Raw genomic sequence first — 27039 nt, 5'->3', positions numbered from 1 at the left:
ATGGCGGAGCACTGACAATATGACTGGAATATCTAATACCAGCCACCAGAAAATACTTCGGAGCACAAACTGGGGTTTATTAGCAACCAGAACAACAATATCTCCTTCATTTTAGTACATACTAGGAAAAACATACAACCTATGGTGCAGAATATGCCATAACTCTGTTGCCCCAGCAACCACCCGGCGGCCATGTTTACTCGCCTGCTAATGCTGCATTATTGGCGCATGCCATTCACCAGTTACTGTTTCTTTCCTTTGTTTTATGACCCAAATAATAAAAATAGTATATTGTAGCTTTCTAACCGCGTCTTGGACAGACGCCGAGTCAGCTAACAAATAGGTTTTTGCTCTTTGGTAATAGATCTCCAGCGGCTTGGGACCTGCAGCGTTGTTATGTTATATCTAAACCCCATCAATTCGGAGGAGAAATCAAAATTCCCATCTTGTTCTTTTATGGCTTTATAGAGAAAAATATATACATATAATTGTCAGTGACAGCAGAACGGGGCCAACGCCGGGGGACGGATATGTATTGATTAAAATACGAAGAAAGACTGATGCACAGCGGCTGTTCCACATCATATACACATAGTGGTGCATGTGATGGTATATAGAATTATTATTATTTATTATCATTTTTGTTATAATATCTTTTATTTATATGGGGTTCCGCAGCGCGTAATAAAGTACATAAGTAAAGGAGCAAAACAAGAACACAGCGACTTACAGTACGAGACAATGCGAGACAAGTACATGGGCGTGACCAGCAGTCAGGATGGTGGCGGCAACACCATAATACAGGGGGCTGGCATACCTCCCAACCTTGAGGAGGGAGAAGGAGGGTGTGCATGGCCGAAAATATTTGGTCCGTGGCCTAGCGAGGAGGCATGGCCTATGCATGCGATGCTCCTGCGAGGCCACACCCCCCCCTCTCAGTTTCACCGCTGTAAGGGAATGTATAAACATAGCGTCTATACACTAGTGACAGGGGGGACTCCCAACTGACCCCTCCCCCCCACACCTGGGACGTTCCCACGGACAGCCAGAGAGTTGGGAGGTATGGGCTGGGTGAGTAAACTTACCCCCCCCCCCCCTTCCTTACTCAGCTAAGGAATGCCCCCCCCCCCCCCCATATAACACTGTCAAAATACAGAGAAAAGGCAGTATAAACTTGGTCAATGGGTAACTATAAGGGGGGGAGGGGGTAATATAAACATAAATATATATATAAAATACCACAAGAAAGCCTGTTTTTGTCCCTCTGTACCTTACTCTGACAGGCTCAGCATGGCCTCTAATTAAAAACCCTCCCATGAAGAGGCCGCTGCTGCTGTCCTCCAGGGGCCTGAGAAGCATATTATGAGCTCCACCAAGCAAAGGTCAGCACAAGCCTCTGCCCTCTTGTGCAAAGTCACATGGGCCTTAGTCCACTCCCAGTAATGCACTGCACACATGTATAGTCAGTGTGCCTTGGCTTCAGATGCTCAGCACCATTAATCATTGTCACATTGGCAGATAGGTGAAGCTGCAGCACTACCCCACTCCCATGCACAAAACCTTTAGCTAAGAAAAAAACATTTTTGTTTTAAATACATGCCAACCACAGGTGGGGACCCAGGGGCACTGGGATTTCTACTGCGAGCTGGGGGCATGGCCAGCAAATTACACAGGGCTGGCCATACCCACATAGTGACAGGAAATGGGGGCGTGGCTTGTGGCTGCTGCATTCCTGCAAGGCCACGCCCCATTTGGCTGAGGCCATATACCCTTTTCGGGCACTGTGCAAGCCTCCCGATCAACAACACAACAATGTTGGGAGATAGATGAAATGTTGCTATAGGCAACCAATCAGATTCTATATATTATCTTCTAGAAGGTGATACATAAATAAGAAGTAGATTCTGATTAGTTGTCTATAGCAACGCCATATCTGAACTAGAACTCCCATCTTAGCAAATTTACCGCACATAGAGCCACAAAGCTGCGTGTAGGCCATTCTGATTTTCTCTGTTGCTGGACTGGCCCACTGGGCGATCGGTCCTTCGGGCATTTGTGAGATGTGCCAGATGGCCAATGTGGTCATAGCGACTGACGCCACAAGCTAGGGCGAACAATCGCAGATTGCCAGCTGGGTAAGGGGGGGGGTCTTCAAGGTCAGGAAGTCTGCGTGGTGGCTCGTCCCTACCAAAATACTGGGGCAACAACCAGAAGCCGGTTAGCCAGACCGCTGGACGCCCGAAAGTCCAGATCTGAGCTTTAAATTCTATTGAGTATCTATTAATATTGAACCCTTGATTCAATAATAAAGTATTTTGTTAATAACTTTCTATATATATTCATTAAGGAATGAGAACAACTGCATGCAGGGTGCAGGGAAAGATGTCCCAAAATTAAGTAGAGGTTATGTAGAAAAACTGCAATAGTACTATTATTATTATTATTATTATTATTATTATTATTATTATTATTACAAACCCCCATTATTAAAACCAGGTGAAAGCCAGCCACAGACCCTGGGTAATTAATATGTGTCCTGAATTAAAGGGATGAGTTGGTCACCCTAGGCACTAGGCCCTCTCATGGGCGGATAGCTGTGGATAGAGGGAGCCGAGAGCTGGCGGGGGATGCTGCTGGGGGAGCGCAGTGGAAAGTGGGGATACAGCTGGGGGTCAAGGGGGGGAGCTGGGGATACACCTTCTCTCACTCATCACAGCTATTTGATAGGCTACCAAATCTGTCACTCTATGACTCAGTAGTGCTAGAGTATTTATATATATCAGTAGTGCTAGGGTACATTACAGGCAGCAGAAGAGGAGACACAGAGCAGGGGGAGGCTGCACTGCTCAGTTTTGGGAATCGCTTGGGATAATGCTCAGCCCTCTTCATAGCTGCTGCTTCTGCATAGCAGGGGACAGTGCTGCTGCTGAGCTTCCTCTCTCACATGCACAGTCCATAAGCAAGCTGCATCCGGCCAATCAGAGGCCGCCCTTTACTGCACAGCATGCCGGGAGTTGTAGTCTCTAGCAGCATGGTGATGGGGAATGGAATGATTTGTAGTACAGAACTACACACTGATCCCAATAGCCGGCTGTCCCTCACCTGTGTCAGCTCCTCTCCTCCAGCATGTTCCCTGTCATCTATGCTCTGTTTGATTATCACATGGGCAGTGACATGTAGCATGTATGTAGTTACTGTAGATACAGCAGTGTGTGTGTGTGTGTGTGTGTGATCATCACATGGGTATCTCCTTCTTCTCTTGCTATTTGATAGGCTACTCGATCTGTCACTCTATAACTCCACCCATGACTCCACCCAGCATTATACACACAGTCACAGAGTGACACCGTACAATGGGGATACAATGGAACAGTACTGGGAGACAAAACAACATTACAGTAAATAAATGACAAAAATAGAGTACAGGTAAAGAGAGCGCCGCAATGCAATAGGTGTAAGTAGTGAGGATGTGATAAATGTACTACTAGGGCATACCTCCCAACTGTCCCGCTTACTGCGGGAACGTCCTGATATTCGGGGACGTTCCCGCGTCCCGCCCGGGGCCGCCATTGTCCCGCGGTGGGGGGGCAGTTGGGAGCCCCCCCAGCCTGCCAAGAATAGACGCTGTGCGCATGCGCACAGAGTCTATTCAGCGCCGACAAGCGGCGAAAACGGGGGCGTGGCCGGAGTTCACGTCATCCCGCGAGGCCACGCCCCTTTTCTAGAGGTCGCGTCCCCTTTTCGGGAGCGTGCGAGGTATGCTAGGGGCTGGTGGTCAGAGATGGAGATGAGTATGCGGGTAAGATGGTCACTGAGTGTGTGAGTATAGGAGAGCTGCGAGTGACATGTGAAGATAAGTGGGCTTTGACAACAGGAGGAAAGAGGGCCCTGCTCTGAAGAGCTTACAATCTAGTAGGAAGGGGAGACAGACAGATTACAAGAGGTGCAAACAGGTTGAAGGTGGGTTGATAGCAGGATGTAAGCAGGCAAAGATGGCCAAGGCATGAGACAGGGAGTCGGAGTATACACATATATATATATATATATATATATATATATATATATATATATATATATATATGGGGCTGGGGACTTGGCTAGAGGCTCACAAGCCTCTGGGCCATGCCCCCACAGTGTAAAACGGGGGGCATGGCCTCGCAGGGTGGCGCAATTGTTGGCCACGCCCCTCCCGCTGCAAGCCACGCCCCCTGGTTCCGGGCACGTGCCTGTGTCCATCCTTGGCTTAACTGAAAGCTGGGAGGGATGGTACTGCATTATAATGAGCTTTTACAGAAATTCCCTGTATGCGGTATATGCCAGCACACTGATTAGCACCACCGTATTGCTAAATGGTGTGGAGTTTATATGTACTCCTCCTGTTTGCTTGAGTTTACTACTCACCTTCCGAAGCATTAATGAAATATTCTATGTACAAAGCTGCCTCATATGTTGGCACTATACAAATTAAGTGGTTTTGGTTCATAGGCCTATAGTTTCTAGGTCAAAAGTCAGTATGTCGACACCAAAAATACACTAGGTCTACATTGACAAAAAGTTGAGACAGTAAGGTCAACATTAACAAATGGTCAATACGAGTGAAAGGTCGACAGGACCCTTCAAGGCATCTGTCGACCTTTTGAGTGTGTAGAGCTTTTGGTCTATGTCTAGCTAGAGCATGTCGACATTTGCCTATGTCGACCTATTGCATGTCGACATGTCTGTGTCGACCTTTTGACAGTGCAGATCTTCCTATCCACACCCGCATAAAGGACGGGGACAAACGCGTGAGCATGGGGACGGTGAGGTTCCCGCGTAGCCTGAGAAGGGGGGCCGGAGAGGTAAACCGCCAGGACGGTGATGAATGATCGAGGCTGGTGAAGTGGGAAGGTGACAGCCAGAGGAAATGTGAAAAACATGTTGTAAATATGAGACGGGCGCTGCTGGGATGAAGGCCGGAGAAAATCGAGAGGCCCAGGAATATGAGATGAAGAAAAAAGAGCAGATATGGGATTTTAGTCTGGGAGGGCAGGAGGCGTGTAAGTGAAACGGAGGCCGAGGTGAGGGGAGGGGGGCAGGCGGATGCATGGAGATAGGTGGGGGGAGGAAGATGAGAGAGCAAAATCAGCCTTCACATCCTTTTAGGAAGAGGTCGTCATGGCAACAGAGAGAGATAGAACATCTCCACCGGGAACCTGTTACCATGGCAGCTTGCTTCCTACGGTGAGCGAGAGGAGCTGGGAGGAAGCAGCGATGAAGACGAGGACCAGGGGCTGGCTGGCAACTGTTAGCCGGGGGGGGGCAAGTCCAGAGCACCAGCCCATAAGTAACAGTGTTAAATGGAGGTTTTTAGTTAAAAAAAGATGTATTAATAAATAAAAAAAACACAATAATAGGACACCACAGGCTGCTCCCCCTGTATAATAATGCCATGACACCACAGGCCACTCTCCTTGTATAATAAAATGAATGCCATAAAACCATCGGCTGCTCCCCCTGTATATTAATAATGCCATGACACCACAGGCAGCTCTCCCTGTATAATAAAATTAATGCCATAACACCACAGGCTGCTCCCCCTGTATAATAATAATGCCATGACACCACAGGCTGCTCCCCCTGTATAATATAAAAGTAATGCCATGACACAACAGGCTGCTCCCTCTGTATAATAATAATGCCATGACACCACAGGCTGCTCCCCCTGTATAATATAAAAGTAATGCCATGACACAACAGGCTGCTCCCTCTGTATAATAATAATGCCATGACACCACAGGCTGCTCCCCCTGTATAATATAAAAGTAATGCCATGACACAACAGGCTGCTCCCTCTGTATAATAATAATGCCATGACGCCACAGGCTGCTCCCCCTGCATAATAATTTGTGTCATGGCATTACTATTATTATTATTATACAGAGGGAGCAGCCTGTGGTGTCATGGCATTACTTTTATATTATACAGGGGGAGCGGTCTGTGGTGTCATGGCATAATGACATGACACCACAGGCTGCTCCCCCTGTATAATAATAATGCCATGACGCCACAGGCTGCTCCCCCTGCATAATAATTTGTGTCATAGCATTACTATTATTATATTATACAGCGGGAGCAGCCTGTGGTGTCATTGCATTATTATTATACAGGGGGAGCAGCCTGTGGTGTCATGGCATTACTTTTATATTATACAGCGGGAGCAGCCTGTGGTGTCATGGCATTATTATTATACAGAGGGAGCAGCCTGTGGTGTCATAATTATTATTGTACAGGGGGAGCAGCCTGTGGTGTCATGGAATTATGCCATAACACCACAGGCTGCTCCCCCTGTATAATAATAATAATGCAATGAAACCACAGGCTGCTCCATCTGTATAATAATAATGCAATGACACCACAGGCTGCTCCCGCTGTATAATATAATAATAGTAATGCCATGACACAAATTATTATACAGTGGGAGCAGCCTGTGGTGTCATGGCATTATTATTATACAGAGGGAGCAGCCTGTGGTGTCATGGCATAATGCCATGACACCACAGACTGCTCCCCCTGTAAAATAGTAATTATGATACCACAGGCTGCTCCTCCTGTAGAATAATTTGTGTCATGGCATTACGATTATTATATTATACAGCGGGAGCAGCCTGTGGTGTCATTGCATTATTATTATACAGAGGGAGCAGCCTGTGGTGTCATTCTGCCATGACACCACAGGCTGCTCCCCCTGTATAATAATAATGCCATGACACCACAGGCTGCTCCCCCTGTATAATATAAAAGTAATGCCATGACACCACAGGCTGCTCCCCCTGTATAATATAATAATAATAATAATGCCATGACACAAATTATTATACAGGGGAAGCAGCCTGTGGTGTCATCGCATTATTGTTATACAGGAAACAGCAGAAATATTGTTTTATTTGTGAGTTTAATTTACTTACAGTTACTGTATTTTTCTCCCTCCTGTCCTGCTGCTGCTGCGGCTCCCAGAATTTCACCTTTGCTTGCTGCTGCCTGTCCTGCTGTGGCCCCCCGACTCGTCCAGCCTGCCTTCCTTCCTCTGCAGACGCGTGGGTGGGAGGCGTCATCGTCATGCTGTCCACACCCAGCGTCTGCCACTGCCGCCCGGGGATCAGAGGGAACAGGCGGCCAGGCCCTCCTCCACGTAGCCGTGGAGGCCGGCGGCCATGTTCCTGTGGCCGCAGACATCTTTTAAAAGACTACAGGAACATGGCTGCCGGCAGTGCAAAAATGATAAGGCGACCGCGGACATGGCCGCGGCCTGCAGCACACCTGCCAGAGCGGCCTGGGGGGCAGATGGCACCCTGCCCCCCTGCCCAGCCCGCCCCTGACGGGGACGCCTGTACATATTATTATATATCCGTGCGCCCACCTATAACCGGCAGGGCTGAGGGGTGGCTCCACGCCGCTGCTCACACGCCCTCGTCGGTGACCTTGATGGGTCAGACACGCCTGTCGCAGGCACCAAAGCTTCCTGTGTCATTACCCATGTGACATCTCAGTCCAGTGCCCTACAGAGTGGGACATAAAGTACCAGCCAATCAGCTCCTAACTGTCACATTAACGGCTGTGGAGCAGATGTATTAAGCCTGGCAAAGAGATAAACTGGAGATAAACTCCCAACTGTCATATTTCAAACACAGCTGATTGGCTGGTGCGATATCTCCTGATTGGTTCGGTCCCCTGTGCTTTGAGTTCACACGGGGGACTGATGTTTTGCAGGGTGCGAGCGGGCACGGCAAACTACATGTTTGCTGTCCTGCTTGCACCTAGCAGTGCGGCCGGGGGGCGTGGAGTGGTGGCGGGGGATGCAGCCCATGGGAACAACCAAGCGTTTCATGGGCGTTCCATGGTAATCGCCCAGTGGTGCGGGTGCGGGGGGAGCGGGCAGCTGACATCACGGGATGTAAGCTGACCGCCTGCTTCCCGCACAGGGCGCTCAGAGATCAGAGACACCATAGACGTGTCTCTGATCTCCGAGCACTGCAGAAATCATTCGAATGATCTTTCCCCGGCTGCGAATGGATGATTATGCAAATTAATTGATGATTATGCACAGCCGCGGGGGATTCGTGGGGGATTATGGCGTGCGAGGGGGGGCGCGGCCGGCACTGCGGGCGGCGTCTGGTGCGAAATTCGCAGCCTTGCGAGTCAACCAAAATAAGGTCCTTTATCTCCACTGTATCTCTTCGCCAGGCTTAATGCATCTGCCCCAGTGTTTGAACAATGACAAGATTTGAATGATGATACTGTAGCTCTTGCTACTTTATCACTCTCTGCCCCGAAGTCTGTTATAATCCAACCTCGATTTATGGCTGCTATGTTCCCAATTTAAAGCGCAACGGTATATGATGGCGCGGACTCTACTAATGAGACATACTAAGGGGAGTCTCGGAGAGAGATAAAGGGCCTTATTCTGGTTAAGTCGGTGAAACGTACGTACGGTCCGTTTCCCCGTACGTTTCCCGTACGCTTGCGGTGTGCGAAAGTCCGCCCACAGAACAGCCGCACACGGATAGTCACAAACACCGACAATGGGGAGTGGCGTACACTTGAGCGTACGCCACCGTGCACGGACGGATCTCCCTCTTAGCCACGATACCTGGCGTACAACAGAGCGTACGGCAAAGTGCACGGACGGTTCTCGTCCGTTTTCCCACCGACATCTTCCGTATATCTGAGCGTACATCACAGTGCAAGTAGAAATTGAGTCCAAAAACATCCTTGTTGCTCTTAGAAGTGGTTTATGTGTATTTTTCCTAAGAAAAAACTGGTATGTTTGTGTTACAGTGAAAACGTTGACACATGTCGACTTCTGTGAATTGAGTGTCCTGCTTTTTAAAGTATACAAAAACACTTTCTGATTGGGTGTAGATGGTTATAAAATAACTACCTTGACATATATAAGCAGGTCTTAGAATGAGTATTACCTAAAATAAAAACAACCTTTACATGCAGAGAAGTGTAGAAAGATAAGCTTCCAATGTGTTTGAGTGCTGTGTGTGGCTTGCAGGTAGTGAAATCATGGTTTTCACTTAATAGGCTGCAGCATTGCTTATTACATTCAGCTGTATGTGTTTGAGTAATTAGCAGACCCAGGCGTCCGCTCTCATACGGTATCTCTAGGGGTGGTCTGGAGCTATCTTTGGCGTCCGCCTGTTTTTGGTCCAAAATGCACGGTGCGTTGGCCGATCGAGGCGGTTGTGGCACCGTGCATTTTGTGTGCACCCCCCCGTGTACGCCCATGTTTACACCCAGTTTTCCTCATTATTCCGGCCACTCCCCTAAAAACGCACACTTGCCGCCCACAATGACCGTGCTCTTGCGGACAGGTTTTTTCGCACGGAGAGACCCGTCCGTGAGCGGTGTGAGGTCGCCGCACATGCGCATTGCGAAAGCTACGCATGCGCAGATGAAAAAGCCCAGATCCGCCCGTATACGGTCCCACCGTACCAAGAAGAATAACCCCCATATTCAGATTTTATGATTTTCTAGGATTTGATAGACAAAATGATCGCTAGACTCTGGTTGCTATGGGCAACGCCCCCACTTTTTTTAATTTTAGGAACTTTCGTAAATCTAATCCTTTAAAGTGCATCATCGTGTCCTTCCACAAGGAAGGCACAAAACGAGGGAATGGCGGTACATGTAAACCGTCCATAGGAATATCTATCCCGGTCCGGGTGTTTATCACAGGAAATAGAACAGCAGGTAAAGCGACGGCTCCAGGTATTATTCCCGGCAGGTTTATAAATGCATCGCAGCTGTATAGAAGAGGCCGCATCATTTCTCACTGTAACCAGGTTGTTTTGCCATTGTCACAGGTTAGATTTTGAATAAAGTTTTTGTTGAGTATTTAGCGAGCGTACAGGAAGTGGTCACAGGAAACCTAAAGGGTGCAAAAAAACAACACAGTAATAGTAATTCTATCAACCAGGTGTATGTACGGCTGACAGGCAGTGTCTAGTTTGACATGCAGAAGGTCGACATTGGAAAAACGTCAACACAGCAAAAAGGTTGACATATGAAATGTGAGTTTTTCATATTTTTTGTGTCAATGTCAACACCTCAGTACATGGTATGAAAAAGACCAAAAAAGAAAAATTTGTGAAAAACTTATGTCAACCCTTTCATGTGCCGATCATTACCATGTAGACCTGTTTATACGTGTCGTCATTTTGACCATGTAGTGTTGACGTATTGACTGTTGAACTAGACATTGTCTGTCAGCCATCTGGGTGCGATACATATGGATAATTGCTATTGGGGTGCCGGTAGTCAGAATAACGACGCTGGTATCCCGACAGGGTCAGGCAAGTATACTTCTACCCCGCCTTTCCCCTAACACTAACCCTCAACCAGCAGCCTAACCATAAGTCATCCCCTATTACCTTAACCTACCAACCCCCGTCCTAACTCAGGGTTACCCGGGAGGGTCCCAGAAATCAGGCCCTCCTCCTGGCCCCCCGGAAAGAGGGGCAAGCCTCCCGGAATGTGGGCAGTCTCCCACAAACCCCCCCATCCTCGAGGGAGGATTGCGTAATTGTAGCTCCGCCCCCCTGCTGTGCAATGCCTGATATACCGGCCTGCCTCACCTAATTCTACCCACATTCAATCGGCAGCCCTGATTCCGGTGCTGGCATCTTCATCAATGTTGGCATTCTGGAGCTAATCAAGATGCTGGCCTCGGTATTGTGACGGGTGTAAGAAATGCCAAACAACCAGCTGACTGGTACAATGTGGCCACTCACAGTAGCAAACCAGACACCTAAAAATAATCACTATATTTTAGATGCAGAGGGGTAGATGTATGAAGCAGTGATAAGAGAGAAGTGATACAGTGCCTGGTACTTTATCACCGGCCAATCAGCTCCTGACTGCTAAGTTACAGGCTGTGTTTAAAAAAGAACAGCTAGGAGCTGATTGGCCGGTTATAAAATACCAGACACTTTGGGGGAGATTCTCTAAGAATCTCCACCCCCCTTCGCCGCCCATCGCAATTATAATTATCGCATATGTTCTAACATATGCGATAATTATAGCAAAGGACAGCATTTCTAGCTTACAGAATCTCCCCCTTTATCACTTCTCTCTTATCACTGCTTCATACATCTACCCCTAAATCTTCCTCACCTTTTTGAGGTGAAGTACCTCCAGTGACCACTAGAGGCCACTCGACAGACCAAACTACTCCTTAACAGAAAGTGAAACCAAAATGATCTGTTTCAAACTTGCTGGCTATGGGCAGAGGGAGCTGTGAGGACAGAGATTAGAGGTAGTTGCAGATAAGAACTAAGCCGTCATATTGACGGGCTTCTAACCAGTAAAACATAATACAACACAGTCATAGACTCATGTGAAAGGTTTGGAATCCAGGAGGTGAGTGGGAAGGCGTGAGTCACGTTATCTGGTAATATTATACCCTACAGCCATTGGCTGCTGTATGATCTCATACTGCTGTCTATTAATACCTGTCACTTCTCGCCTCCATGACAACTGACTGCCACTGTACTTTCTTATTGTACCCCCCCCCCCATGGTGCCGGTGACGAGTCTGTAGATATGGAGGAGTCAGGAGTGAGTGGGCATTCAAAGTACAGCGACAAATGGCAGCGATCCACTCAGAAATGTGAAATAAGTGACATTCAGGATCCTGCGTCATCAGTGACAGATAGACGACAATAATACGCAGGGGAACATTATATACATCCCATGGCTGCCGCAGAACAGCGTTGGTGCACGGTATTATCAGGTCATATCGGCAATGATTCTGATTGGCAAGCAGTCTATTGCGGCTACCCGCCAGTGTTTCCGTCTGGCCACGGCCTCCTATACCTGCGGCTGTGTGTCTGTAAATTGCGCAATTACATGAATATCGTCTCAGAACGTCAATAAACCATCATTCGAACCTAATCATTTGGTTTGATAAAACTTTGATGAGAAAAAAATAATTTGGGGTCTAATTCAGGGATGTAGGCAATCCCGATGTTTGGCGCAGTTGTTCGATGTTTGCAGCCAGTACCAGGGGGTCATGAGATTAAATGATAATTTATCACCAGAGAGTGCTGTGCTGACTCCATACATTAGGAATGTTCATTGTAATTAATTGTGTAGCATCACGTTGGATTTTCTACCGAATTAAACTCGGGAGATTTATCCTCTGAGACAAACGATCGCTCCCTGGTAGCCAGGCTGCCTGACGCGGCACCTCTCAGTAACTACAGATGCGCACAGGTTCAGTAACATTTACAAATGTCTTGTATTGCACAGCGCCATATTATAAGCAAGGTAACATAAATACAGTCTACAGGCCAATGCAGCAGTACAATAGTACTAGTAAACCGGCTCGAAGCAAAAGCTTCGAAAGCTAGTTTGCTACCTTCTGTGTTTGTGCATGTGTTTCTCACTGTGAGATGTAGTTTCACTCTCTGCCAGCAGATGGCAGTGTTTTGGAGACTCACGGACACTAGACATATATATAGACGATAGGGAAGTGGTCAGTTGTATTTAAAGTTTCTATGATTAAAGAGAGAAGAAAAAGGAGGTGTCACGTGACCACACCTAAGGGATGCAGAGTGGAGGGGTCTAGGTGAGGCTCCTGTCTGTGTGGAGGTGTGACCACACCTAAGAGTGGAGATAACTAGGTGAGGTTGTTGCAGTCAAGTAAAGGTGCGTACACACGGGGCAATATATCGCCGAGTGATATATATCGCTCAATGTCTCCTTTTCATCGGTGACCAGAGATAGTCGCTGATGAAAAGAAACCGGCTTTAGACTGTCTGTGGAGGTGTGACCACACCTAAGGAGTGCAGAGTGGAGACTTCTAGGTGGGGCTGTTCCAGTTAGGTGAGGCTGCTGCTTTTGGAGGCATGACCATACCAAAGGCTGCAGAGTGGAGATGTCTGGGTGAGGCTGTTGCAGACAGGTGAGGCTGCTGCCTCTGTGGAGTTGTGACCACACCTAAGGGATGCAGAGTGGAGATAGTCTGGGTGGGGTTGGTGCAGTTAGGTGAGGCTGCTGTCTGTGAGCAACCCAGATATGGTTGTGAAAGCCAGTTAGACTGCAGTGGCAGATCCCAGTGTACCAGGATGCCAGTGAGGGGCTAGGAATCCAGCAAGCTCCTGCGACCAGCAATCATAAGGGGGCTAAAAACAGGAGCGTGCCGGGAGAGCCCCGGTGCACACTCCAATGAAATGCCCGTGTGTACGGATCTTTAGATAGACAAAACCATGTGCACTGCAGGTGGGGCAGATGTAACATGTGCAGACAAAATTAGATTTGGGTGGGGTTTTACTTCAAAGTGAGATCTATATTGCAGTGTAAAAATAAAGCAGACAGTATTTTCCCTGCACAGAAACAAAATAACTCACCCAAATCTAATTCTGTCTGCACATTTTACATCTGCCCCACCTGCAGTGCACATGGTTTTGTCCATCTAAGAAGGAATTTGCCAGAAGGAGTGAACCAGAATAAGGCCCTTTATCTCTGTCCACTTTGTCACTCTCCGAGTCTTAGTACATCTGTCCCCATTTTGAAAATAATGACAGCTAGCAGCTGATTTGCTGGTACTTCATCTCTTTCCAAGGCTTAGTAGATAGGTTCCCTGAGACTTATGGTGCCCATACACATATGTTAAAATACAGGGCGGCCCTCTGATTGGCTGGAAGAGCTCTCAGCCAATCAGAGGCCTCACATTAAGGCAGCCACTGATTGGCTGAGAGGCCATCAGGGCCGCCCATGCAAACTGCACTCAAGACTGTGCCCTCCAACAAATTATTTGCTTTATGTCAGTGGATGCAAAACTGTGTCGTCTATAATAAACATTACCGGTGTACTAGTACATTATATACCTATACAGGGAAAAGGCAGCTGAGGCGGATGGCATCGTATGAGGGAAATGTTTTCCAAACTTCTCAGATTTTTTTTCTTTGACCCTTAAATGATAGCTGCCCCCAATAACATTCTATATTACCAATCATTTATCTCACAGCCGGCCCCTAGGAGATAATGATTTATAATTTACTCGGTTACGTAAGAGGCCGTTTATCCCCTTTCCAAATAATGGTTGTTTCCTGTTGCAAAAAACTAGGCCAAAGGAGATGTTTATATAAGCTTTTAATCTGCATAATTATTGTATATTTCCCCAGAAGATAAACACGCGGCTCTGGATTTCTGTGTGATGTTGCCGCGGGTGCATTATTTGTGGCGACGCATTTCTATATATTGACAGGGATTTTATGCTTTTTATTTAAAACGTATTCTCCTGACGGAAACTTTAATGGATTACGTTGGAGCTAAATCTGGATACGTGACAAGACTTAATTTAAGAAACAAGGTTTCGATTCACGCACGTGAATAAGATCAATGGGTATCCCGCAGCGTACTGCATCTGGTTACTCAGCGCATGCAGCCATAATAATTGACGGTCCCTTATCTGGGTATAAAATGTTGGACACATGAACGCTGAGGTAAAAGCAGAGCAAAGCCTCAAGTTAGATTTGGGGCGAGCGTGTCCGAGCTGAAATCTAATACCTCTTTTACCAGTGGCGCTTCTAGAGAGGAGGAGGCCCATCTGGCCCCTCTTCTCTTCAGCCGGCAACACTGTAGACTCAGGGCACTAGAGTCTCCGGGAAAATGGTGCGGCGCCCATTTTCCCAGTGATTTTTTTTCTACTGCACATGTGAAAGTCTGGGTAAATGGCCGTCACGCCATTTTTCGGGTGATTTCTGAAGCGCTGTTGCTGCCGACGAGGGACTCTGGAGATTTATTATTGAATAAACATTGCATCCAATATAAATAAACCAGTGCCTAAACCCAGAATTCGGTTTCAAATAGGGTCAGACTTTGAACATCTCCTTTCTTCTGACCCCAGTTATCTCCAGGTCATAACCGTTTACACTGCACACAGGTTTATTAGCACCGGGAGTCCACTCAGTAGACGTATTAACACCCGCATAGATTTATGCTCCGCCCCCTGATGTCACTAGCCCCACCCCTTGTTCAGCATCATCGCAGCAAGAAGCTTGGCGCATTCTGTGTGCAGGTATCCAGATCTCCCCATGACGATGCCAGGTCGGATCACCTGGTTTACCCATATACACCGTCCCCCTTATTCTCAGGACTTTCCCTGCAAAGTACCCAGGCTGGATTTCTGGGTTATCCCTTTAACACCGATCCACGACCCGGGTCAAACCCATCAATAACCCTTTGCCCCTTGTGCATTGCACTTCAGTTGGATTATCGCACACATATGGCAGTGTGCAGTGAGAAACCGTTTAATGAAGAGATGACAAATACTTTTCTCAAACTCGGCCCTCAAGACCCCAAACAGTTCATGTTTTCCAGGTCACCGGCAGGTGCACAGGTGCGTTCATTACTCATTGACACATTTCAAAAGATCCACAGTTGGAGCTAATTATGTCACTTGCAATTCTCTTGAGGCGACCTGCAAAACATGCACTGTGTGGGGTCCTGAGGACCGACTTTGAAGAACCTGTGTACTAGACTGACGTAGCCTGAGCAGCGTCATTTCATGCTGATGTGAATGCGGCCAGTTTAGTGTGACCTAGATTTACTAGTGAAATAGTAGTAGTAGTAGTAGTACGTTTATTTATAAGGCGCCGCAAAGTGTCCGCAGCGCCGTACATAGCAAACAAAAAACAAATGACAAGGTAACGTACAGGGTGTGTTGAAAAATACAGTATAAATAGGGGTATGGCTGGTAGAACTAAAATCAGCATCAGTTCAGAAGTAGGTGTCAAAATTGTCGAGGAGACTGAAGATGAAGTAGAGGAAGGGAAGAACAGGACAGGAGCACAGGTGAGGTAAAGAGGTAGGGTGAGTACGTGAGGAAGGAGGACCCTACTCATAAGAGTTAACATACTAAAAGGAGGTGGGTGGACGAACAAAAAACAATAGGATAAGTAGGAACGGAGGGGAACGGAGGATCAAAAGAGGTTAGGAGGAGGGATAGGCTAGTCGAAAAAAGTGGGTTTTGAGGGAGCGCTTGAAGGAGGTAAGGGAATCAGAAAGCCTGATGGGTGGCGGGAGGTTGTTCCAGTGCAGTGGGGCAGCGCGAGAGAAGTCTTGGACACGGGAGTGGGAGGAGGTGATTAGGTGAGAGGTCAGTCGGCGGTCAGCGATGGAGCGAAGAGGACGGGAGGGAGTGTGGATAGAGATCAGTGAAGAGAGGTAAGGAGCGGTGGAGGAGGAGAGAGCCTTGTAGGTGATGGTGAGGAGTTTAAAGAGAACTCGGAAAGGAATGGGGAGCCAGTGAAGAGATAGACAGAGAGGGGAGGCGGAGGTAGAGCGGCGGGAGAGGAAGATGAGCCTAGCGGCAGCGTTAAGAATGGATTGGAGAGGTGCGAGGCGGGTGAGAGGTAGCCCAGAGAGAAGGATGTTGCAGTAGTCAAGGCGGGAGATGACAAGAGAATGAATGAGAATTTTGGTCGCGTCAGTGGAGAGGAATGGTCTGATGCGTGAGATGTTGCGTAGGTGAAAGCGGCAAGACTGTGAGAGAGCACGAATGTGGGGGGTGAAAGAGAGGGAGGAGTCAATGATGACACCGAGGCAGCGCGTTTGGTCGGTGGACGTGATCTCGGTTTCACCAATGCTGATGGAGATAGTGGGAGAAGAGGGGATGTTCGGGGGATGGAAGATTAGAAGTTCAGTTTTAGCCATGTTTAGTTTCAGGAAGCGTTGGGTCATCCAGGCTGAGATGGCCGTGAGGCATTCGGAGACCTTGGACAGGAGTGATGGGTATAGGTAGGGGGAGGAGAGATAGATTAGGGTATTATCAGCATAAAGGTGGTAATGAAAACCATAGGAGCTGATGAGGGTACCCAGAGAGGTGGTGTAGAGGGAGAAGAGGAGAGGGCCAAGGACTGACCCTTGGGGAACACCGACTGGCTGCGGGGTAGTAGGAGAGGAAGAGCTCGGAGTGGAGACAGAGAAGGAGCGATCGGAGAGGTATGAGGTGAACCAGGAGAAGACCGTGCCAGTGATGCCAAAGGAGCGGAGGGTGTTGAGCAGGAGAGGGTGGTCAACAGTGTCAAAGGCAGCCAACAGATCAAGCTGGATGAGGATAGAGAAGAGGCCTTTGGATTTAGCCGATAGTAGATCGTTAGTGACTTTGGTCAGGGCAGTTTCAGTGGAATGTAAAGGGCGGAACCCGGATTGGAGGGGGTCTAGAATGGAGTTAGCAGTAAGGTGGCTTAGGAGACGATTATAGGTCAGGCGTTCTAGGAGCTTGGAGGCAAAAGGGAGGAGGGAGATGGGCCTGTAGTTGGATGGAGAGTTGGGGTCCAGATTTGTTTTTTTGAGAATTGGGGAGACAAGAGCGTGTTTGAAGGAGGAAGGGAAGATCCCAAAGGATAGGGAAAGATTAAAGAGGTGAGCCAGGTGAGAGCAGACTGACGGACTGAGACGACGGATAATATTGGAGGGGATAGGATCGAGCAGGCAGGTGGAGGGAGAAGTGGATTGAAGGATAGAGTGGACTTCAGCAGCAGTGGTGGGGTAAAATGAGGACAGGGGTTGGAAGGAGGGGAGTGGAGATGGAGGAGGGAGAGGGTGAGGTCATGGCAGCAGTGATGGCAGTCCTGAGAGAGGAGATTTTGGTTGAAAAGTAGGTAGCAAAATCAGCGGCTACGATGGAGGACGGAAGAGCTGGAGGAGGGGGGGAGAGCAAGGAGTTGAAGGTGGCGAAGAGCCTGCGGGGATTGGATGATTGGGAAAGGATGAGGGACTTAGAGTAGGATTCCTTGGCCAGAGCAAGGGCAGAGCTGAAGGAGGAAATAGTTTCTCTCCGTGGTTTAATACCGTTTCCTGCGCTGGTGTAGAATTCCATGTCCAGCCAGCTGCTAATAGAATACATAGCTGTCATTGCACAAGTATCTATAATACTATAATATGTATTCTTCTCTCTGTCTCCAGTGTCTCTCAGCATGGCGGCCACAACTGGCTCTCTTCTGCGGCCGAGTGCCGCTGCACATGGACCTAATGCGCGGGGAGTGGTTATCGGACCCTCGTGGCGCCCCCAGCTGTCCAGGGAGCAATGAGGAGATATTGCAGTACTGCAGACAGGTAAGGATGCACTGTATAGATCTGTGATGAGAACAGGAGCCCCCCCCCCCCCCCCCACAGCCTTTACCTGCAGCCCCCCCCCCTATTCCTGATATAACGTGGCACGTACAGTCCATTTGGAGGCAGGAGGGCCGTCCGTTGTGGCCCATACTGTGCTCACACAGGTGCTGATTATCCGCTGGTTCTGTCTCGTCTTATTTCCCTGTGTAGATGTATCCGGAGCTGCAGATCACAGGGGTGACGGAGGCGGCGCAGCCGGTCACGGTGGCCAACTGGTGCCAGAAACAGAAGCCGGAGTGCAAGCGCCGCCTGCATATCGTGGTGCCATACCTGTGCCTGGGTGAGCCCGACGGGGTCCTCTGGATCCTAATGGTCATGGCGGTTTCTCGTCAATCACAATGCAACCGACTTATGGGCACTCCCACATCCGCACCCACCTCACAGGTCGTCTCCCCCGTGTGCGCCCCTGAATCACCGCGCCACCAAAACATACCTCCTCCCTATGTTTGCTCCCTATCTGGCACAGTCCTAATTGCTTTAGAATTTGCTGGAGAGAGATAAAGCAACAACCAATCACCCCATAGCTGGTACTTTATCTCTCTCCAAGATTTGATAAATCTCCCCCTAGCTGTGCACAGATAATCCCCTAGTCAGGAACTGAACCGCATGACCTAAGGCCTGTTAGGCAGCGCATCCAACCGCTACATCAACCGTTATCCGTGGGTTCCTCTTAATTGCCACCGTGCGCCTGAACCTTTCCGCGCCTGTCTTTCGCAGTGAACGAATTCGTTAGCGATGCTCTTCTGGTGCCCGACAAGTGCCGCTTCCTCCACCGGGAGCAGATGGACCTGTGCGAGAGCTACCAACACTGGCACGAGACAGCCCGCACGGTGAGAACCCACCCTCATATTTTGCATTTATTAAACGGAGTGGGAGCTGCCATGTTGCTTACTGAGACCAAATACAATATTATTTGTAGACATCAGTGTAACAGCGCCACCTGGTGGCCAGGTGGTCATAGGAAAAGAGTGAATGTTTGGTATTAGTAAGCACTTTAACCCTGCAGATCCCCCAGCTTGTGCCTTCTTATTGTGCATTATCCCATCAGTATGGCAGCGTACCGTATGTGTGCCACCGCTAAGGCAGGTGTAATGTCTTTGCTCTCCCAGGCCTGCGCCACCGAGGACCTGGATCTGCACAGCTACGGGATGCTGCTGCCCTGCCGACCGGACAGGTTCCGTGGGGTAGAGTACGTGTGCTGCCCGGTCCGTGCCCCCTACCAGGCAGAGCCCACACAGGGTCACCCTGTTACTGAGATACAGCCGCAGGACACAGAGAAAGGGTAAGAGGGCATATGGTGGGCATAAAGGGGTATTATAGGGGCAAATCTTCATAGCACCTAACCTTGTACCTATCACCAGTGGCGTATGGTACCCCGCCCCCATCATATACTAATTTCATTTCTTTGGTTTTGTTCAGTTTCAGGGGTTATATGCTCGTTGCCAGGGGTTACATGCTCGTTGCCAGGGATTTCTTGCTCATTTGAAAGGATTACATTCTTGTTGCCAAGGGTGTAATGGTCATTGCCAGGGGTTACATTCTCATTGCCGGAGAATACGCTACTCACAGCACCAGCATCCTGGAATCCGGCACTTCCTGGAAACGCTATACATGCTGCGTTACCGTGAGAGACTCTAGAGGTCCAGAGGCATCCACCAAGGCGGCAGCCATTTTGGAGGGATGTTTTCAGCTGCTTCCATGCATGTAACTCTCTGGCAACAAGCATGTAACCCCCTGGCAATGTGCCTATAACTCTCAAGTCCCTGGCAATGAGCATGAAACTTCTGGCAACAAGCATATAACCCCCTGGTAATGGGCCTGTAACTCCCGAGTCCCTGGCAACGAGCATGCAACCCATAGGTAACAAGCAAAAAAACCACTGGCAATGAATAAGTAACCCTTTGGAAACGAGCATGAAACCCCTGACTATGATCATGTAGCCCCTGGCAATGAGCATAAAACCCTTGGCAAGGATCATGTATCCCCTGGTAAGGAGCATGTATCCCCTGGAAAGGAGCATGTAGCCCCTGGCAATGAGCATGTAGCCCCTAAAAAATTATAATGAATAAATGTGGGTGAGGGCCCAATATTTCTAGTTACGCCCTTGAATAGGTCAACACTAAAAGGTCAATATGCACTAGGTAAACAGTGACAAAGGGTTGACACAAGCAGAAGGTGGGGGTTGCATGAAACCGTCGACATGAGTTTTTCGACTGACTGGAACATCAGAACCGCTACAGGCCTCCACCAGAGTCTCCTCACGCCTAGATCTGCCCAAGCTCCGCCCACCATCTCTGTGGGGTCACGTGGGCAGGAACAGGAGTGGGGGGCGGGGACTCGGGATCTGCTGACTGACGTTCTTTCTTTCTCCCAGATATGACGTGGAAATCGAAGACGATGCTGTCGACATCATAGATGGGGGAGGAGAGGACACAGCGGAAGCCACCCCAGACCAGCACCCACCAATATGGGACGATTATTTTGTGAGAAGTGGGTATGAGGACGAAACAACCAGCAGCGCGCCCACCCTGCTGCCGGAGGTCAAAGGTCAGTCACGCATAGATATTTCTAGATATGTAGACATGTCGACAATCTGTGGTGCTGGGGCGCTGATTACTACAGCGAGTGTTGTATGAAGTAATGGAGATTAATATCAGATAGTGGATAATATGGGGTGATTCAGGTTGGTTTGCAAAAGCAAACTCCTTCTTTAATGTTCAAGACCATGCTGCACTGCAGATGGGGCAGATGTAACATGTGTAGAGAGAGTTACATTTGGGTGGGGTGTGTGCAAACGGAAATCTAAATTGCAGTGTAAAAAAAAACAAGCAGCCAGTATTTACCCTGCACAGAAACAATATAACTCACCCAAATCTAACTCTCTCTGCACATGTTACATCTGCCCCACCTACAGTGCAGCATGGTTTTGTCCATTAAAGAAGGAGTTTTCGCTTTTACAAACCCACCTGAATCGCCCCCATAATGCAGTTAGGTGAATGTGACTTGCCTCACAAGAAGGAGAGGCAGATTCAGCAGCCATTCTGGTCACTTAAAAATTAACAATAGTCTTCTTTCACTGCTTTTCTTTTTTCTTTTTTCCCTCCTGACCATATACAGCGATTGGGATGGCTTATTGGTGTCCCAATATGTCCTCCCCCACATATTTGAATGTTCCCCCGGCTTTAGCTGCACAGCGCTCGCCGCAGGGCACCTTGTCCCCCAGTCTTTGCTCTGACGGTGACCGTTCTGCTTTGTTCCGCAGTTTCCCGCCCCACCGATGGGGTAGATATCTACTTTGAGTCCCCGCGGGACGGATCGGAACACGCCAACTTCCTGCGGGCCAAGATGGAGCTGGAGGAGAGGCGCATGAAACAGATCAACGAGGTGAGCGGGGTAACGCTGTGTCGCAGGACAACATATTGTCTTCACCGCTACTTTTATGCTTGTTGTGGAGGCCACTATTGTTCGAAATGGACAAAGGGTTGACATGGCAGCTGCAGCGCTGACCATGTGCTGAAGGGGGGTGGATTGATATAAACATACGTGGTATTATGTATGTAATATATGTGGGGAATGGATCCCGTGGGATCTGCCGCGCAGGACGCATCGGACTCCGTGCTGCACCCAGGAATCAGCAGAAACCAGAAAACGCTCTTTCTAAGACTCATGTAAAACTAGCCAATGGGATTCTGGGGGCGGGCTTAGAAAGAGTGTTTATGGCTGCACATGGTCAGCGCTGCAGCCGACACTGGTCGACGCAGCATATGAGTTTTTCCAAATTTTTTCTCTTTTTTTTCTTACATCCATGCGGACTACAAATGGGAACACTAATGGGAACACTAATTGGGGGTCCATTTGCTAAATAGTTAAACTGACACCCAAAAAAACCTTAAAAACCCTTCTGGTAACATGTTCATATGTCAACCGTTTTCATGTCCACCTTTTTCTCATGTCGACCTAATGCAATTATTGGTATTGGTAAACCCGCAGGTGCAATAAAGCTTGAATTATTTAATTTGACCCCATGACCTCGTCGACAAAGGTTGAGGATTTGTGTGAATCGTTCCCATCTGTGTTATATCTGGCTTTGATGTTTATGACCTGCTGTCTCTTCTAGGTGATGAAGGAGTGGGCGGAGGCAGACAACCAGGCCAAAAATCTACCCAAGTCTGACCGCCAAGCACTTAATGAGGTACATTAGTCAGCGACTAATGCAGGGTTCTAATGAGAAGAAGCTGCAGCGTTATGTTTTGACTCCTTCTCTTGGGAGTGATAAATGGAAAGTCTTATGTGTACTCATCCCCGCTCATTCCGTGCAGGGGGGGAGAGGGAGGCTTCCGGGTGTCTGTGCCAACCACAGAGTAATGGGAGGAAAGCCAAGCTGTAGATGAATGTCATTACCTTACCTGATAACAAGTGATGGTGGTCAGGTGATGCTACCTTACACCATAGATATGGTCTCCTCATGCTTCCACACAGTGACTGATTGGTGGGTAGTGCCAACAATCCACCAATCAGCATTCTGTCAGCCATTCACTGTCTGGCTGCAGGCTGGGAGGCAAGTAGGGAATGCTGCACTCTGTTTGGTGGATAGCTCCAAACATCCACCAATCAGCATGCTGATTGGTGAGCACCACCCAACAAGAATTGTAGGGCCCTGATAGCCTACCCCCCACACCTGAACGTTAATGATCCCTCTGCAAAAATAGACAGAACGGCCCAAATGGCCGTGTGAGACCATCGTTCTTTTTTTTTTTTTTTTTTTTTGCAGCGACAACAAGAATTTTCCGTCAGCGTTCCGAATTCCCCCGGGGACTCGCAAACCATTAACAATGAAAATATATACGAGGGGCAGATGTGCGAGCCATTTATCTTGTCCATCGCCGCTGTCTGCGGAAGAGGATAGCTCTTAGCCGCCACTTACGTTCCATTCCCGGGGGTCATGTTACTGACAGTGAGAGGCGATACAGCGCATCCAGATCTGATCTAATAATTCCTTGTCAGACAGGGTGAGGGGCCGCGAGGTTGTATAATGGTGTATAGGGTTACCGGGGATCAGCCACCCAGCGCCGCTCCTTATCTCGGCTGATGAAGGAGATGATCCCAGGGGTTACTTATCGGTCCGCGGCCCTGCACTTTATTAATACGAAGCTGTTAATGATCTCTAGAGCCAGGACAAGGTGCCAGGGCGCCGCCTTACATTGCACCTGTCTGGATTAAATAACATTCGATCGTTTTCATAGCATGGGAAAAATGATCCGTAGCCGCGGTTTTCTGCATAATCTAATGGGCTTTTAGAAGACTTTAATGACCTGTTCCTATGATTTAGCCGATGGCCTAAATTGGACACACGTTGTAACTGGTTGCTTTTTTTCTGGAGTTATGTGGAAAAACGTCCGCCTGTTCATCACCATTGTGCTCTGGAAAATGTGACAGTTGGTGAACTCTCCTCTGTGCACCTGCTGGGTGACCTGAAACATGTGACCTCCTGGGTGGTCTTCAAACTGTGACAGTTATTTGCAGCCAAAATTCAACTCCTGACGGGGTGAAAAGGGGTCAAATGTTCCGCCCAGAAAACCTTTGCGCAGTTGAAGTTCTACAGGCCAAGACATGTCGACAAACAGGTGTTAAAAGGTTGATGCAATGAACATATCAACATTTTGACCATGCTGACATTTGTTAATGTCGACCTTTTAAATAACACTCATGTCGGCATTTTGAATGTTGGTGTTTAATGGTGCATCCAGCTGACACGAGCCACGGACTGCTTATATCGGCTGATGGGTATATTAACCCGGTATTGTTAGGTACAGCCTGGCAAGACGCAGAGAATCGTAGGCTGCTTGAGGGACATTGGCTCTGTAAATTAGTTGGCGCGTCTACCGGCGGCAGCGCTCATAATAATCAGTGAGTCGGCAAGTGTTCCATCTCAGCCCACTAACCAAATGCTACACTCGGTGCCAAATAAATGGCACAGAGTGCGTGACTAACCCTTAGTAGCTGTGATCATATTGTGCCAACGCTGGTATTACATTGACATCATTGATGCATTGCCAACCAAACAGGCAAATGGTCTGCTGCCCCTAGTGGCACAACCAGGAATGACTCCTACTGCAGTCTGCCAATCTGTCACCAGTCCTCCTGATATAAGATACAAGTCTATCCAGTATAAAGAGAGATATATTCACCTCCATGGAAAAATGTGTCCACTTTCACATCACATTAGTTTATATATTGAACCAGCAATTACTGATGAGTTGCTGTGTATGGGCTATTGACTCTCTGTTATCAGCCATATTGAGCAACGATAGTTTCTTATTAAGTGTATATTTTAATTAGGCTTAAAGGCCGGATCTAAGCTGTACATGCCAACATCGTTCCCATCCTAGTCACAACCTGATGCATATCTAAAATCATTTGGGAAATATGTTTTCCATTCCATGTGATTACAATCAGTGGCGTAACTAACAGAGATATTGGAGGCAGTGGTCACTGGGCTCCTGCTGTCAAAGGGGCCCCACGATCGCTCTGCACTAATTTCATACAGATTTGCTACAGTCACTGCTGACCCCCTCTGCATCCCCTTTTGAGCTGAAGCATCTCGGAATGTGATACAGCAGATCAAAGATTGGACCTCTGATTATAATATAGATTTTTATAAGGGTTGTGTTTGTCATAGTTACTCGTGGCCTTGTTTAAGACAAATTCTGTTTGACATGTAGTTGTCCATAAGCTAACATTCTTTGTCAGCCCTAACGCCATTTGTTATTCCATCTCCAGCACTTCCAGTCCATCTTGCAGACTCTGGAGAGTCAGATTTCCGCTCAGAGGCAGCGCCTGGTAGAGACGCATCTGGGACGTGTGGTTGCAGCACTCAACGATAACCGTAGGGCGGCGCTTGAGAACTACTTGGCAAGCGTACAGGCCACACCCTTAGATGTAAGCTACTCCCCTTTCAGTTTTTTTTTCTTTATAAAAGAAATTATGTAAAATTGAATATTTTACCCTATACTTGGGTGCCGGACAGGGTCCCGACAGACGGGATCCTGACAGTAATTTACCCGACGTCGGGATCCCGACTGTTAAACCACCGACAGACGGGTTCCCGACGGCCACCTGCTATTCTCCATTGTGGGGGTTCACAACCCCCATAGAGGGAGAATACAATAGGTGGAGAGCGTAGCCAGGCACCGTGCCCGCAAGGGGCTTTGTTGCGCTCGCCATGCTATCTGAGTCCAGCCAGTCGGGATCCCGACATCGGGCTAATGACTGTCGGGATCCCGACTGTCGGAACCCAATACCACACCCGTGCAAATAGATAAACATTATAGGTATATAAGTATTCTACAGAACACTCCTGAAGCTGCATGTTGTCTTCTCTTGTCTGAGCAGCCAGAAAGGGTTCTGCTGGCCCTGAAGAGATACATCCATGCCGAGCAGCGGGACCAGCGTCATACCGTTCGTCATTATCAGCACGTGAGCAGCGCAGAACCGGACAGAGCCGAGACCATCCAGTTCCAGGTATTGTCACTGAGTGACATCGGTGTTTCTGTGTCTCAGTATGGGATTTGGATCTGTCTGACAGTCTCTGTGATCGGACCTTCGGTCCTGGAGATTTGGCACAGTCTCTCTCTCTCATATCTCTGTGATTTGTCTGTCTCTATTTAAGGTGTTAACCCACCTGCGCGTCATAGAAGAACGAGTGAACCAGTCTTTGTCACTCCTGTACCGAAACCCTCAGCTGTCTCCAGAGCTGCGCGACCAGATCGGTGTGTACCCTCGCTCTACCTTCTCAATGTACATATTATATCTTTCCATAGGTCCGAGAGCAGGAATTTTGGGGCCCGGGACTCATTTCCAGTCCGGGCCCCCGGGGCCCCCCTCCTCACTTGACTTACCATAACCCGGCTCCTGCTCCCCCATCTCCTCTTCCGCTGAGCTGCGGCCCGGAGTGCATGCTTCTTCAACTCAGGATCCCGGCGGCCAATTGAAATGCAGCACCGGCTGGTGAGCCAATCAGAGCTTGCGTACTGGCAGCCACTCTGATTGGCTGCCGGTATGCGAGCTTCGATTGGTTCAAAAGCAGGTGCAGCATTTTAATTGGCCGCCGGCATAATGGGTTGAAGAAGCCTGTGCTTCGAGACCAGCGCACTGAACAAAGGGGGGTTGCAGTGGGCAAAATGAGCTGCCAGGGCTCTTCCAGAGGCCGGGCCTGGGACAGCTGTCCCCACAGCACCCCCTATTGGCAGCCCTGCCTTTCCATAAACCCTCTAGATAGGTTACTACTATGTGAACCTAGGTGGCAGGGCTGGGACCAGGGCTATGTGACCAAAGCCACAACCTAGATCACAAGGCCAAGAGGGCAACATGGTTTCTAGCCTGAGGTGTGTCTGGGGGCAAACTCTGCCACCCAGGTATACTTTGCTGTCGTGTATTTAGGGAGCCAGATTTAACTTGTGCAGAGAAATCTAGATTTGGGTGAGGTATTTTGTTTCTGTGCAGGGTAAATACTGACTGCTTTATTTTTACACTGCAATATAGATCTCACTTTGAAGTAAAACCCCACCCAAATCTAATTCTGTCTGCACATGTTACATCTGCCCCCCTGCAGTGCACATGGTTTTGTCCAGAATAATGGCCATGGTTGGGCAGCAACCAGTGGCTTCATACCAAGTTGGGGGAACAGAAGGTGGAGTCTAGGGCACACAGGTCACCTGTGTGATTCGAGGGAGATATTCTTCAACAGTGGTTCCCAAAATCTGTGCTCAAGTACCTCCAACAGTGCATGTTTTCCAGATCTCCTCAAAGAATCAGAAGTTAAATAATTAGCTCCACCTGTGAAAACACTGAAAGAAAAAAAACCTTCAAAGAA

The 27039-nt window shown here is 48.5% G+C and overlaps 1 protein-coding gene across 2 annotated transcripts in view; it reads left to right on the top strand.

Annotated features, from left to right (window-relative positions):
* The window catches only part of APLP1 (amyloid beta precursor like protein 1), a 53801-nt gene that overhangs the window by 21463 nt on the left and 5299 nt on the right, over positions 1–27039 (top strand). For both annotated transcript variants that reach the window (XM_083161997.1, XM_083161996.1), the window contains exons 2-11: positions 17958–18107; positions 18318–18447; positions 18885–18997; positions 19277–19449; positions 20542–20714; positions 21430–21551; positions 22285–22359; positions 24948–25106; positions 25560–25688; positions 25837–25936. In XM_083161997.1, coding sequence (XP_083018123.1) covers positions 17958–18107; positions 18318–18447; positions 18885–18997; positions 19277–19449; positions 20542–20714; positions 21430–21551; positions 22285–22359; positions 24948–25106; positions 25560–25688; positions 25837–25936 — 1324 coding nt within the window. The remainder of the gene's footprint in view (positions 1–17957; positions 18108–18317; positions 18448–18884; positions 18998–19276; positions 19450–20541; positions 20715–21429; positions 21552–22284; positions 22360–24947; positions 25107–25559; positions 25689–25836; positions 25937–27039) is intronic.

The sequence above is a fragment of the Crinia signifera genome, chromosome 19, assembly GCF_055691185.1.
Source record: "Crinia signifera chromosome 19, ASM5569118v1, whole genome shotgun sequence".
Taxonomy (NCBI): Eukaryota; Metazoa; Chordata; class Amphibia; order Anura; family Myobatrachidae; genus Crinia; species Crinia signifera.
The sequence above is the reverse complement of the archived record's forward strand: the minus strand, read 5'-3'. Positions and strand labels throughout refer to the sequence as shown.